We start from the raw sequence: 16,375 nt of genomic DNA, 5'->3' as shown, positions 1-16,375 counted from the left end.
CAAATGCTTTGCTGCATACCTCGGTTGTAACGAGTGGTTATTTCAGTCAAAGTTGCTCTTCTATCAGCTTGAATCATTCGGCCCATTCTCCTCTGACCTCTAGCATCAACAAGGCATTTTCGCCCACAGGACTGCCGCATACTGGATGTTTTTTCCTTTTCACAACATTCTTTGTAAACCCTAGAAATGGTTGTGCGTGAAAATCCCAGTATCTGAGCAGATTGTGAAATACTCAGACCGGCCCGTCTGGCACCAACAAACATGCCACGCTCAAAATTGCTTAAATCACCTTTCTTTCCCATTCTGACATTCAGTTTGGAGTTAAGGAGATTGTCTTGACCAGGACCACACCCCCAATTGCATTGAAGCAACTGCCATGTGATTGGTTGTTTAGATAATTGCATTAATGAGAAATTGAACAGGTGTGCCTAATAATCCTTTAGGTGAGTGTATATTGTGCACAAGTTTTATTAACTAAATCACAAACATAGCTAAACTAAACAAACATGCATACATGCATGCATAGGTAAAATGGTTATTGATAGAATGGAACCGGAAGCAGGAAATGGAACTATGGAAAAGATTAATTTAACTATGAAAAGACCCACCAGCTTATCATTTTCAGAGTACCTCATTAAATGTATACTTGCATGGCATTTGCAGCAGACACATTTCTTGAAGATCTTGGAAAAATGTTGATGTTTCCTTTGAGTGTCAGACATTGAAGTTGCAATCATTTTCTTCTTCATTGGATGAAGATGAACTTGCATGGATAGCTCGACTCTGTTCTGGATGAAGGTTTTCTCTCTCCATGAGCACATGGCTGGTTGTGAGTCAAGGCCTGCTGGCCCTGGGCCGGAGAGGCCACAAAGGTAACCATGGAGTAAGGAAGTCGGAAGAGTTGATGGTTGCCCATTCAGTAATGGTAAAGTTACAGTTTTCCTCTGAGTTAGATTGAAGAAACTACAGTCTGACTCTGTTGGGAGAGTGAAAGCTAGAGACATTAACCAGCAGTCGAGAAGCAGGAAACGAGAGAGAGTCACTGTGAATTGGTCTCTAATAAAGCCCGACCTCTCCAGGTTTGCTTGACCAATGAGAACGGTGAAGATTTCAAGTGGGACAATTCCTTTGTGGTTGATTTATGAATCTTTGTTTTAAGCATACTCATTTGCATGTGCAGCTGGATTTGTTTCTGATGAAGAAAGATTCTTGTAATACATATCATGTACACAATCATTTCGATCTGCAAAGTAACAATTTATAGAGACCAAACATGGTATAGGTGACCATTGATTCTATTGTAAAACAAAATAATAGTATTAAAAGACATTACAAAAGTCAGTAAATCAATCGCAAAATGTTCTTCATGTTAATTTATAGATCAGTTCGTTGTATAATTAATGCAGCAAAGTCTGTATTATAAGGCTGTTTCTGTCTTCCCTATCGTCTTTGTTTTGAACATGTGACCACATTTTTAACAGCAATAAAACCAACTTATCTGATCGTGGTCATGGTAACTAAGACCTTCTTGCCCTCAGTGGGGGATGAGACCACAGATCTCAGATTGAGTTTTAAAGATTGTTTGGTACATATACCAAATATTTGTGTCTGATTTGTCTCAGTCATTACACTCAGCTTGTCATTAATATTCGGCTCTGTAAACGCTGCTCCATCTGAAAGCACTGCGAGTCACTTATAACGAACGTTTGAAAAAGCAACACGCGTCAAACATCTTTCCAAACATGAGAAGCATTTATGAACCTCTTGTCCAACAAAAGACAACATTTAATAACATGCTTTTACTCCAAAAACTCACTTCATAATTACAGTTGAGAATCCTTCTGTGAGATGATGTGGCTTCTTACACAGAATAAGGCAGTTGTGCGTTTATTAGTCATGTTTAATCAAACCGTTTCAATCTTGTATTTATTCAGCTACAGCGATGATGCCCGATAGGGATTTCCTGGAATGATTTGCGTTATCTACTTCTGCGGAGGGGCATTTTTGGAGTTTCTGCGTGAGAGTTATTCATGTTCAATTATTATTAATTGTCAACATTGTCTAATAATCCAAACATAGCTGTATAAGTTATTATTAAACAAAGCAAAGGGCAATGATTGCAGTTTATGCAACAATAACATGCTAACTAATGTGTTCTTCTACTTCTGAGGTAAATCCAAAGTAAACTCACAGCGTGTCTCCCAAACTCTTTGAAAAGCAGAGGACTGATGAAGTTTGATGCTTTGTTTTGAGGCGATGGGGGTGTTTACAGGTTTGCATTCCTTCAAGTGGACAATTAGCATGTGAATCGCTTGTGCGTGTGTGGGTGGGGTCACATTAGAGATGAGCAGACACTTGAGAAACTGTACGTACCCCTTGTTGGTTTCATTGGGATTACTTAAACAGAATATTTGTTTTTGATGTGAACTACATCATTTAAAAATAAACACTTTAAGCTTTCTAAGGTTATGTCTGTCTGGCAAGTATTCGCTGAGTTAGTTAATTTTCTGTCGCATTTCAGAATGGACTTCACACTGAGAGAGATGGCATAAAAACGTGCATAAAAACAGCCGAGCAAGTAACCAGGACAGAAGGGTCTGCAGAAGGAGGTCTAAAGTGTGGTCTAATAATTAATACCTTATCCGCAAATAATTGTAAAAACCTCTTGCAAGTATCAGAAGACACTTGTTACTTACAGTCAACAGAATGTCTAAAGGGTACCATCAAGAAAAAAGTGTTACCATACATTAGGCAAAAAAGTTATCCTCTTAAATTAACACCTCTTTCTACATGTTGTATGTTTTCAAATAAGAACGAAATAAGATGTTTTACAATAAGGCATTTAAAATATTTTCTCTAATTTTATAAAAATCTATCCTATTTTCTAATCTATCTCTCTGGTCATCTTAATGTCTTTTCAGTGGTGAGAGATCTGACAAGATCAGATATGTGTCCTGTCAAACCAGCACATCCTCCTCCTGTCAGAAATACATCAGTCATCATGACACAGCCCTGCAGCTCGATTCCCACCAACCAATGCATGATGATCTTCAGATGCATGATGATCTTCAGAGAGTCAAAGACCAGCACAAAACCAGCATGAAGAACAGACATGAGAGCGTATTTGAAGGAATCAAACTACAAGAGAATCAGACCCTCCTGAACAGGATTTACACACAGCTGTACATCATAGAGGGAGAGAGTGAAGGGGTGAATGAAGAACATGAGGTGCTACAGATGGAGAAAGGTTTCAAGACACTCCAAGACACTCCAATCAACTGCAGTGACATCTTTGGTCCTTCACCTGAACCAGGCTATGAGGAGAAGAGAAGAGAGAAGAAAGACAAAATAAAAACAGTTCTTACTAATGGCATCGCTGGAATTGGAAAAACCGTTTCTGTGCAGAAGTTCATTCTGGACTGGGCCGAGGGAAAAGCCAATCAGGATGTAGATTTCATGTTTGTGCTTCGATTTAGAGAGCTGAACTTGATTAAAGATCATCAGTACAGTCTTCACAGACTTCTGCTGGAATTTCATCCTGAACTTCAAGATCTGGACACAAAGGTTTATGATGAATGTACAGTTTTGTTCATCTTTGATGGTCTGGATGAAAGCAGAATTACACTGATGTTTTCAGACAGCGAGAAAGTTTCTGATGTGACCGAGTCTTCATCAGTGGGTGTGTTGATGTCAAACCTCATCAAAGGAAATCTGCTTCCCTCAGCTCTCATCTGGATCACCACCAGACCAGCAGCAGCCAATCAGATCCCCTCCAAATACATCAACCGTGTGACAGAAATTCAGGGATTCAATGACCCTCAGAAGGAGGAATATTTCAGGAAGAGAATCCGTGACAAGCGTAAAGCCAGCAGAATCATCTCACACATCAGAAAAGCAAAAAGCCTCCACATCATGTGCCACATACCAGTTTTCTGCTGGATCTCAGCCGCAGTGCTTCAAAACATAATGAAACAAAATCTTGGAGTAGAAATCCCTCAAACTCTGACTGAAATGTACATACACTTCCTCCTCATCCAAACTCATATGAGGAACCAGAAGTATGAAGAGAGAGATCCAGAGAAACTCCTGCAGTCCAACAGAGAAGTGATTGTGAAACTTGCTGAACTGGCTTTCAATCAGTTGATGAAGGGCAATGTGATGTTCTATGAGGAGGACCTGATTGAGAGTGGCATAGACGTCACTGATGCCTCAGTGTATTCTGGGATTTGCACTGAGATCTTCAGAGAGGAATCTGTGATTTGTCACAGGAAGGTTTACAGCTTTGTACATTTGAGCTTTCAGGAGTTTTTTGCAGCACTGTATGCGTTTTTATGCTATTTACACAAGAAGAGTGAAGTTATGAAAGAGTTCCTCACAGGAAAGTTCAGAAATCAGTGTGGGAATGTTCCTCTGGATGTGTTTCTGAAGGGAGCAATGAAAAAAGCCTTGAACAGTAAAAATGGAGACCTGGATCTTTTCCTTCGATTTCTTCATGGCATCTCACTGGAGTCCAATCAGAGGCTCTTACAGGATGTGCTGATATACACAGTGAACAACCTAGAGAGCAGAGAGAAGATAATCAACAGCCTCAAACAAGGTCAAAAAAACAATATCAGTCCTGAAAGATTGATGAATCTGTCACACTGCTTGATTGAGATGAAGGATCATTCTGTTGTTAAAGAAATGCAGAGGTTTTTAAAGTCTACAACGAAAAGCAAAAATCTTTCTCTTGCACAATGTTCTACTTTGGCAAACATGATGCTGATGTCAGAGGAGGTGCTGGATGAGCTTGACCTTAAAAAGTACAAATTCAAATCAAAAGAGGGTCGATGTAGACTGTTACCTGCTGTGAGGAACTGCAGAAAAGCTCTGTAAGTGAAAATATGAACATACAGTAGTTACATTTGACATGTCACGTTTGTGTTCACACGCATGAAATATAAATTATTGAAGTTAGGTATTGTATTCATTCTCTACCAAATTAGTATACATTATTGCCGTTAAGTATTGTATTTCTTCTCTACCAAATGAATACTATTAGTTATATAAAATATTTGTAGGCTTTGTAAACCTAACCAGTGAAGCTACCAGTAAAACTAGCCCAATTCTAGGACAGTTGTTAATGTCAATAATGTAATGCATTTTTAAAAAATGTTTTTAAAAAAACAACAACAATTTGTTAAAAACTAGGGATGCACAATCGTGTCAGCACATCATTTATGCTGATAAAGGCCCAACATTAAAATTTTTGCTGATATGCCTTGCCGATAAAATGAAACAAGGAATCGATTCGATGAAGCAGAGATGCTGATTTTTGTTCAGAATGCCTACATTATTGTCTATTGCCATTTTTTCTTTAACATTGTTTATTGATTTTGTTTTTATGGTTTAAAGTAGCCATGCAAGTAGCCCATCATTTTATTTATTTTTTATTTATGTGCCTTTGTAATCTTTAATCAAAAATATTAACACCCCTTCCCCTTCGAAGTGACTTCTCTTCTCTGATGGCCTGAACACCAGTGCAGCAGTGAGACAATGAGTTTGTCAAATTGCCAGATGAGTTTCAGTCTTTCCCCTCCAGCAACTGTGAAAGTCACTTTTGTGAAAGAATCACAGCAATAAGTAAAGGATAACGGTCTAATCCAGTCAATTTCTGATGAAAAAAAACAAGTCCTGCCCTACATATTGAATGATCAAATGTAAAATAACACTGTAATTCACTGTATAAATTAAATAATGAGTACTCCTTATTATTAAAGCTAAAAAAAATAGTATTCCGTCAAGAGCAGTGAGTAATTTTTATTTTGTTCTTTAATTAACATTAAGGGCACAGACTGCAGCAGGTATATTAGACTGTTGTCATTTAAAGACCTGGGGCCTCATTTATAAAACTTTGCGTAGGATTTGCGTCAGAAGTGGCGTACGGATGAAACATAGGACGTGCGTACGCACAGAAATATTCAGATTTATAAAACCGTGCGCACGCACATCCTACGCATTTTTCCCTTAATAAATCACAATCAACTCTAAATGTAGCGCAGCTTTTGCGGCTTCATGTCACACCCATAGTTGCCCATAAATAGTCCGTGAAACGCCCACAAGTTAATATTCATCGATTGCGAAATCATGGCAAACATAGAGAGGAAATCAAAAAAACTTAACTTCACTCAATGTGAAGAAGTTACCGTTGGCGAGGTGGAAAAGAGGAGAAAAATGTTGTTTGGCGGGCACAGTGTGGGCATTACTAATGCCAAAAAGGCACTTGAGTGGCAAAAGGTTGCAGACGCCGTAAAAGCTGTAGCCTCACAACCTTGGACTGTGGCCGAAATAAAAAAGAAATGACAAGCTACAGATGTCGGTTGTAATCTACTTGGAAATGGGAAATAGTTCAGCGCAAATGTAATTTCTTGCAGCTTTCTGAATGATTGAGACATAGGTCTACGTCATACGTCATTTTATCAAAAATAAAACAAACTAAAGGCATATGCATGAATACCATGATTCCGTAGCTGATGAAGACATTTTTACTATGAAAACAGCTTTCCCCAGTGGACAAATAATACATCTATCTATCTATCTATCTATCTATCTATCTATCTATCTATCTATCTATCTATCTATCTATCTATCTATCTATCTATCTATCTATCTATCTATCTATCTATCTATCTCCCTAATTATCTATCTCCCTAATTATCTATCTCCCTAATTATCTATCTATCTGACTATCTAATTGCATCTACTGTATATCTGCTCCGCCTGACGGACACATTGGCGAGAATATCAGTTTTGTACATTATTTCGTTCTGTTTACCATCTTATTTATGAGAATGAATTGTATAACATGCCAATATTATTGCAGAACATATTTTACTTTTCTTTTTGCAAATATGTGTTAATTTGCATTTCTGTTGCAGATCGATCAAACGGGTGTTCGTGTAGGCTGTTAATTGTAAGACTTGCTTTGTGAAGTCTTCGTGTTATTTATGAGAGGCAGTATTGCCATTTATTTTACACAACGGTCTACAGTTTCACACACTTTCACGTGTTTCTTCCATCTGCCGACGGTGTCGCCATTTCTCATTTCACACGTTTTTGTGCGTACGCCTGGGTCAGAGCTTGCGTGAAGGACCGCACATTTTACCGTCAAGTTTGCTTTTTATAAAAACCAATTATTGCGTAGAGAGCAGCGTACGCCTTCTTTTGTGCGTACGCAACGTTTATAAATGAGGCCCCTGATCTACATGATGCAGATCTGACACACATCCAATGTTCTCCCAACTCTTTACGTTCATTAAATATATTTTTTTTTTAAATTAATTTAAACTGTGCTTACAAGGACACAGCCATTTCAACATAATTTTGTTTTATAAAAGGTCGGCTAGACAGGAAGTCTTTAGTCTTGCAATCTTTAACTAACATGCCTTTTAACCAAATTCCTCTCTGTTTTCAGATTGGCAGACTGCATACTCACTGATCAGCACTGTGAAATTGTGGCTTCAGCTTTACAATCATCCAACTCCCCTCTGAGAGAGCTGGACTTGAGTAATAATGACCTACATGATTCAGGACTGAAGCTGCTCTTTGTTGGACTAAAGAGTCCAAACTGTCAACTCAACATACTGAGGTTTGACATACAAGTTGGTTGAATTTTTTTTTTTTTTTAAACAACAACAATGTGTGATGTACTCTTTTAATTAATGTACTCTATTATTTATCAATTAGAGTAATGTACTTAATGTATCAATTAGAGTAATGTACTCTAATTAATATATTCCAGAGAATATAGAAGATTTGTTCATGTGTTTTTGTATGTACAGTACATACAGTGCAAGTTGTCTTCCACCTGTAATTGCTGTATCGGATTAATAAATATTTTATAGTCAAGAGCTATTGCAAGAAAAAAGTATGAAAAATACATGATGATAACGTGGCCCTTGATGAATTATTTATCTTCAGTTTCTCTATATAAGATGTTATCAGCATTACTTTCAAATAATTGTTGATGTAAATATTTAGATTCATGTTCTATGCAGACACCTTATCAGAAACATGAGACAATGCACACCGTGCTCTCTAACATCAATGTCTGTCTATAAAGTCTGTAATTATTTATTTTTCCCGTATTAGATTGGCTCGCTGTAATCTCACCTATAAGCACTGTGAAATTGCGGCTTCAGCTCTACAATCATCAAACTGCCCGCTGAGAGAGCTGGACTTGAGTAACAATGACCTATGTGATTTAGGACTGAAGCTGCTCTGTGTTGGACTGAAGAGTCCAAACCATCAACTCAACATACTGAGGTTTGACTTACACATTGATTTAAAAATAAATAAATAATAATGTGTGATATTCTCTATAAATAAATGTACCATATATATTCCAGTGTTATAAATACAGCTAGAAGATTCTTTCATGTGTTTTTGTATGTACAGTGAATAGTCCAAGTTTTCTTCCATCTGTAATTGCTTACTCGGATTCATAAATATTTTATAGCCAAGAGCTATTGCAAGAAAATAGTATGAAAAAAAAACCTTGATGATAATGTGGCCATTGAGGAATTATTTATCTTCAGTTACTCTTATGTTGTCATCGTTACTTTCAGATAACTTGTGATGTAAATATTTACATTCATGGTCTATGCAGACACCTTATCAGAAACATGAGACATAACACACAGTGCTATCAAATATCAGTTTTTATCTATATAGAGTGTATGTAATTAATTATTTATTTTCACTGTATTTAGATTGGCTGGCTGTAATCTCACTGATCAGTGCTGTGAAATTGTGGCTTCAGCTCTGCAATCATCAAACTCCCTCCTCAGAGATCTGGATCTGAGTAACAATAAACTGCAGGATTCAGGATTGAAACTGCTGTTTGATGCGCTCCAGACTCCAAACTGTCAACTCAACATACTGAGGTATTTAGAGGGGTATTTTACTGTTCTGTATAAAATATACATGGACAATATAAATGTTGCATGTAATACTTACATGTTAAATAATAATTTTAAGAAATGTCTGTTTCATAGAGATGAATTGTATATCAGAACACTGAATAGAAACGTCTAAACACATTTGTGATTGCAATGAGTTCTGACCTGCTTGTTACCAGAAAAATACCTGAAACACTAAGCCCCGGGATTGAAGATGTTTTTTTTTTAAAGAATCCCTACCATTTCACATGAAGGTTTGGTTTGAATCTGCAAAAATGTTCCCAGGCTCAATTTTATTATTGCACAGAGAAAAGAGATCCGAAGAGTTATCTAGATACAGAAGCTTCTTGATGTTGACAAATGTAAACAGGTTCTGATTGGTTGATGATCTGATCTTCTAAATCAGATCACGATGATCACATATCAATGTCAATAAACACTAAACATAGCCACAGACTCATGGACAGCTCACAAAAGGCAGCAAACAGTCACTGATGCTCAGGGAGAGAAAAAACAACTATGTAAAGACCTATGAGTATGCACTTTTGAACAGGATCAGTAAAATCAAGATATTATTTTGTCTTGTGGAATACAGGCAAATATCTGTTTATAAATAGCCTATTTAGGGCAGATCTAAATCTTTGTTTCACCAATTTTGCACGGTAAACACATGAACTCCACTGTACATTAACCCTCTGGGGTCTGAGGTGTTCTGACATGCTCTGACATTTGTGCTTTTTTCTGATACTTGTGACATTTTCATGCTATAAGTCTGATTACATTGTATTCAGCACAAACTCTGCTACAGTAATATGTCGGCAGCATGTATGTAAAAGTTTGTAGTTTTAAGATAATGACGTTTATGCGTGGTTTGTGAAAAACTAAAAAAAAAACATTGTCACTGAAATAAGGTCATGAAACCCATACTAATTGTTTCTTCACAAGACTTTTGAAAATTGTATCACATAGAATATTTGCTTCAAAACTATGTGAAAATCATCCTGACTACTCTTTCAGATAAGACAATGATTTAAAATTTGTAAGACATGTTTTGTGTAAGCTTTATGCGGGAAGGCGTTAACCACCCATTAATATTGAAAGTTTCACACCTGAGAAAGACAAAGACCCTCCCCTAATGGCGCTATAAGGTGCTATCATTATGAGGAGCCTTGCACAAAGAATGAGGAGAGACTTAAAAAAGAATGGCTTTTAGATTGTTTGGATTTATTTACAACACAACATAATCCAAAGATACACAACAAATGACAAAAAAGCACATTAGTAAACACACTGATCTAAAGACAGAGACTTGGTCAGTCACACACCTTTGTGCCATTCCTAAAACATAGTAGGCTACATACCTGTCATCTCCAAGGTGTTTGATTTTTCACTTTACCATGTTCATGTACAGAGACTCATGTGAATGTTTAAGTCAGCAGGACATCAGCAGGACATCAGTGGCATCTTGTCCCTTTAAAAATATTTTTTAGAAAAAAAAACACCTGTGAACATGCTGATATCAAGAAAAAACTATAGGGCTGCACGATTTTGGGAATACATTTTAGATTTTTCTGGTTAAAATTGCTTTTTAAAATTTACAAAATGCACACACACACATTTATATATATATATATATATATATATAAATAAATATAAATAATGAACACCAGGTTTGTTGTGCCTTGTAGGCATATAGGCTACGTGCAGTGCTGCATAAAATAATAACAATAGCCTATAGCTGTCACGGGTGTGTTGTGGGCAGATGAAGAGGCTGAAGTCAAAGATCCAATTTCAATAAACTTTACTTTCAATATAACAAATACTCGCACGGATACAGACGGGCAGAAGGTTCCAACACACGTTAAACACAAAGTAACATAAACAAGAACCGACCAAGACAGACTGAACAGAGAGAACTAAATACAGATACAAACGACCACTAACGAAGTGAGGACAGGTGACACAGATGATAATGACGATGAACAGGTGGATGATTGAGGGAGTGAATTCAGGTGTGGAGACAAGAGGATGCTGGGAAGTGTAGTGAAGATGACGATGACAGAATGGTGCAGATGATGACTGTGACATTACTCCCCCCTCCCGGTAGGCGTGACCTCACGCCTTAGAACAGGGGTGGGAGGGTGGGCATCCTGGAGTCCGTAACGGGAAGGCGGACCGGGTGCAGGAGGATAGACTCCAGGATGGACCAGGCGGCCATGGCGGAGCAGGACGTGGGCGTGGCCAGGGCGGAGCAGACGAACCCTCGGGCGTCCAGGGTGGTGAGGACCCTTCAGGTGGCCATGGTGGTGAGGACCCTTCAGGTGGCCATGGTGGTGAGGACCCTTCAGGTGGCCATGGTGGTGAGGACCCTTCAGGTGGCCATGGTGGTGAGGACCCTTCGGGTGGCCATGGTGGTGAGGACCCTTCGGGTGGCCATGGTGGTGAGGACCCTTCGGGCGGCCATGGCGATGGAGACCCTTCGGGCGGCCATGGCGATGGAGACCTATGGCCCTCCCCCAAAAAAAATATTGGGGAGAGTGACTGGATGAGGGACAGGCTGGGCAGACGGGACGTGAGCAGACCCAGGCTGGGCAGACGGGACGTGAACAGTCTCTGGCTGGGCAAGCGGTGAGGGCTCTTTGCTGGACGGGACCAGTGGCGAAGAGGGCTTTGAGCTGGGCGGAACCAGCGGTGAAGAGGGCTTTGAGCTGGGCGGAACCAGCGGTGAAGAGGGCTTTGAGCTGGGCGGAACCAGCGGCGAAGGAAGCTCTGGGCTGGACGGGACCAGCGGCGAAGGAAGCTCTGGGCTGGACGGGACCAGCGGCGAAGGAAGCTCTGGGCTGGACGGGACCAGCGGCGAAGGAAGCTCTGGGCTGGACGGGACCAGCGGCGAAGGAAGCTCTGGGCTGGACGGGACCAGCGGCGAAGGAAGCTCTGGGCTGGACGGGACCAGCGGCGAAGGAAGCTCTGGGCTGGACGGGACCAGTGGCGAAGGAAGCTCTGGCCTGGATGCATGGGCCAGAACTGATGCGTGTGTAGCCCACACACACAGAATCTCTGCAGACATCACCATCAATGCAGTGTCCTCTTGAGTGGACTCACGTGCGGTGTGCTTAGTCTCTGGCGGGTAGGCGTGCACCAGCGGTGAAGGCAGCTCAGAACGGACAGTCTCTGGCTGGACGGTCTCTGGCTGGACGGTCTCTGGCTGGACTGATGTTACCGTGAGGGATGAACCACAGACCCAAAGCGCCCTATCCAGAAACTCCGAGAACGGCAGATGTAGGTCATCGAGCAGCAGTATCTGGGCTAAGGGATCATCCAAACCTCTCCAGAACCGCTGTTTTAGGAAATCTTCCTCCCAGTATACGTCCTGGTGTAGGTGAAGATATACCACTGTGAATTCCTCCAGCGAGGCCCCATTTTGGTCAAAGAGGAAAGCCTCCATCTGGTCGTCCATTTTTGTGGTCGGTTCTTCTGTCACGGGTGTGTTGTGGGCAGATGAAGAGGCTGAAGTCAAAGATCCAATTTCAATAAACTTTACTTTCAATATAACAAATACTCGCACGGATACAGACGGGCAGAAGGTTCCCACACACGTTAAACCCAAAGTAACATTAACAAGAACCGACCAAGACAGACTGAACAGAGAGAACTAAATACAGATACAAACGACCACTAACAAGGTGAGGACAGGTGACACAGATGATAATGAGGATGAACAGGTGGATGATTGAGGGAGTGAATTCAGGTGTGGAGACAAGAGGATGCTGGGAAGTGTAGTGAAGATGACGAAGACGGAATGGTGCAGACGATGACTGACAATAGCAGGTGGCCTATAAATCGTTAAAAAGGAACACTTCAGTAACACTACACTAGAGAGAAATATATGGATTATCATATGTTACTTTAAACGTTTCCATACGTTACGACGTTATGAAATGAGATTGGAGTAAAAACATGAAGCCTAATGTTTGGTGCGTTTTGCTTTTCAAACCCACAGCTCGAGTGACTCAAACTCACAGCACGTGCAGAGGACATTTACTGAAGCGATCGAGCCGCTCCAAACTATGAAACATTATTCTTACCATATTATACATATCTACGTGTGAGCAGATATCCACAAAAAAGAGTATTAAACAGTAAACACAGGTCTAAACATTATAATATTCACCATGAATAAACACTCATACGAGCCTACTGTTATATCGTGCTGTCTTTAAAGCTGAAGTCCGGCGTTTTTCCTCTGTCGCCATCTCTGTTAGAAATCTGCAATTGCACTCATTCGCGGAATTATCAACTTTACGTGAGTTGTACTTCAACACCCTCGACACGGCACAGCGCGGATGAACACAATGTTTGAGGAGAGTGTGCAGCTGTCAGTCACCGCGCCAGTGTGGATAATGGCATTCAGAATCACAGATTATTCTTTTTGGAAGTATGACCAACATAAGAATTTTCACCGGAAAATGTCATCTGAACAAGTAAGAAACATCCACTTTTGTTCTGGTTCTGACTTTGCAGTAAATCGCGCTGATTAAATCTAACAATCGCTTATAAGTTATCATATCACGCAAAACCTTGCAAATTATACTTTGTTCTCAAATTGTTAATGTTAACAACGTAAGCAAGCATTGCGTGACTACATGTAATGTCCTTCCGATACAGTATGTATCCTTTTTTTCGCATGGGTCCGGTTGCAGTCTCTTTTTTTCTGTAGCCACTCCTAAGTCCGAACGAAGTCTTTTGCATTTTACAGTGGGTGAATCTGTTGTCACTGGTGATTGTCGTTTGAACCTTTCTGGATCCGCCATCAAATTGATAAGTTTAATTATATCAAGTGCTGTGAGAGAAGGCTATAAATCTCCACCTCCAGCATCCTCACACGCAATATAGCCTACTAGCCGAGACTCCTTTATGTGTACAGATGTGACGTAATGACGCAAAGACATGCTCGAATCTCCCGCGGAAATCCACCAGTACCACTGAAATTAAAAACATTATTACAAGCTTACCGCTTTGAATCGAGCTAAGGCAGAATAGATAGTTTTGCAGATAGTTTTGAACACTGGCTGGTTATGTATTTTCTCAAATATGTATTTTGGATAATTTTTAACCCAAAAAAAGCTACGGACTGCAGCTTTGATTATCGAACATAAAAACATTCTTGTGTCGTACATGTCGGCCTATATACATTTAGCATTAGGCTTCATGTTTTTACTCCAATCACATTTTATAACGTACATTTTAGTCTGGCACCAGTTTAACTATTAGCTAAAATGTAAAGTTTATGCAACAATAACATGCTACTATTAGTGTCTTACCTTAAAAATCGTTCTCATAATCAAATCGTGTTCTTCTAATTCTTCTGAGGTAAATCCAAGGTGCACAGCACAAACAACTCGATGAAAAGCAGAGCAGTACTGAAGTTGCTGATTCTTTGTTTTGCGGTGATAAGGGCGGTAACAGCTCTGTGTTCCTCCGTGTGGATCATTTGCATGTGAACAGCTCTTGCCCGCGTGTAGGCGTGGTCACATTAGCGCAAATCAGCTCGGGCTGGAGAAACTGTACATGTCGTTGCTTTCATACGAATTACTTAAACAGAGAATATTTGTTTTTGATATGATTTACACCATTTTAAAATGGAGACTTCAAGCTTTGTAAAGACATATGTTTCATGTCACAGTGACAACCATTCGCTGAGTTACAGGTCATTTTCTGTCGCGTTTCAGAATGAACTTCACATTGAGAGAGACGGGAAAAAGCGCATCATGTTTATTTTCTTTATTTTACAAAAAACACAACATTTTGTTTTTATTATGAGTGTACACAAATAAAAGAAGACATTTGACAGTTTTGAATGATGTGTAACACTTCAAAATCAAAGTATTTTGAGTTTGTTTTGCACTGATAAGAAAAAAAAACAAGCAGATCACGCCGGTGTGATTGCCGACCCCAGAGGGTTAAAATAGGTTCAAAAAGGGGTTCAATTTTATTTTGTTTTGTTCCAGCTATAAATTCGAAAGGTCTTGAGATAAAAGATAAAACATGACCTCACACTCTAAACAAACTTATAAAACTTGTATTAAACTTTAACCTCTTAACCTTCTCCAGAGCGTCGGCGCACTGAAGCGTTTTTTATTTTTATTTAGTTCAAATATACTATCAGATTTAATGTTATACCTTGACAAACTATACATCATTAAAAAGATATAAGACTCAAGATTCAGTATTTGACCACTATTGTATTCTGAGAAACTTATAGTGACAGTTATGTCTTAATTTGTGTCAGGAGTTATGAAATGGAAAAAATGAGTCGATACCTTTAATATGAATTATGAGCGTCAGCTGGTCCATTCATAAATGACGTGCTGTCGTCATGACAGCGATTCACAAAACAACGTCCCTGAGGGCTTTTAGCTCAACAATGTGCAGATGTGGAGAAATATTGATATATTCTCATAGATTCACATCATATTTCTATAGACAGGAATAATATTTATTGAATTTATACCCAAATGCGTTGATGTAATCATTATGATCGCTTCTTACTGAGATGTGCTGTGTTTTCCATTCATACCAATAGCATGGGGGCGCTATATGTCCAATAAAAGTCCATATATGGATCATGAAGAAGACCCATAGTCATGTGACATTCCAGGACGTCACTGAGAGATACAGAAAGTAGCTGACAGAGATCGCTGTAACATGCAGATAAAGATGTTTTGAAGACCATAAACATGATTGCAATGATATTTGAGTTACCTGTGTTCTTCAAGCCATGCCAGGTATTTCATAATAATAGATTATATTTATAATGTAATGCTAATCGATATAGATTTCATCATCGTTCAGAACACTAAATAATACATTTTCTGTCGGATTTTTTTTTTTATCTGAAGCCAAGTTAGATCACAGAAGAATATTTAAAACACTAGACTTGCGTTATATAGTAAGTTTGGAGCACAAACATGGTTTTAATCTCATAAATGGTCGTGTATTGATGGTGTGCTAAGCTAACATGCTAGCGAGCCCAGGCGCACCGTAGTACCCCAGAGTGCAGTCTGGACGATGGGGCGGGGCGACACTTTTAGGCGGGGCGACACGTGTCGCTCCGCCCATTTTTGTTAATATCTATTGGCTAATACTTTATTATACTTAGTTAAGACACAGTATAGATTAAGTTATTGTTTAAAAACAAACGCTTGGTGACGTTACTTGTTAGGGCTGTGTATCACCAACAATGTCACGATACGATACGTATCACGATACTAAAGCCACGATACGATATGTATCACGATATGGATCAATTTGGAATTTAAATTTCTTTTGAGCTGAGTTTAGTAACAGTAATATCTGCTTATTGAATAACCAGTGTTATAACAGTTGTGATAACTGAAAAACAATGAGTTAAATGAATAAAAAAGCTTAGAATGGCT

At 39.3% G+C, this 16,375-nt stretch overlaps 1 protein-coding gene across 4 annotated transcripts in view; it reads left to right on the top strand.

The window, feature by feature from the left end:
* The window catches only part of LOC130085133 (NACHT, LRR and PYD domains-containing protein 3-like), a 47,451-nt gene that overhangs the window by 14,532 nt on the left and 16,544 nt on the right, over positions 1-16,375 (top strand). Inside the window, exons 4-6 of one of the 4 annotated variants that reach the window (XM_056250738.1) lie at positions 3,019-4,871; positions 7,454-7,627; positions 8,751-8,924. In XM_056250738.1, coding sequence (XP_056106713.1) covers positions 3,019-4,871; positions 7,454-7,627; positions 8,751-8,924 — 2,201 coding nt within the window. Of the gene's footprint in view, positions 1-3,018; positions 4,872-7,453; positions 7,628-8,130; positions 8,305-8,750; positions 8,925-16,375 lie in introns of those variants that run through there. The other 3 variants (XM_056250712.1, XM_056250720.1, XM_056250730.1) reach the window with 3 other exon arrangements.

This window comes from Rhinichthys klamathensis, unplaced genomic scaffold, assembly GCF_029890125.1.
Source record: "Rhinichthys klamathensis goyatoka isolate OS25496 unplaced genomic scaffold, OSU_Roscu_1.1 h1tg000004l_1, whole genome shotgun sequence".
In the NCBI taxonomy this organism is placed as follows: Eukaryota; Metazoa; Chordata; class Actinopteri; order Cypriniformes; family Leuciscidae; genus Rhinichthys; species Rhinichthys klamathensis.
The sequence above is the reverse complement of the archived record's forward strand: the minus strand, read 5'-3'. Positions and strand labels throughout refer to the sequence as shown.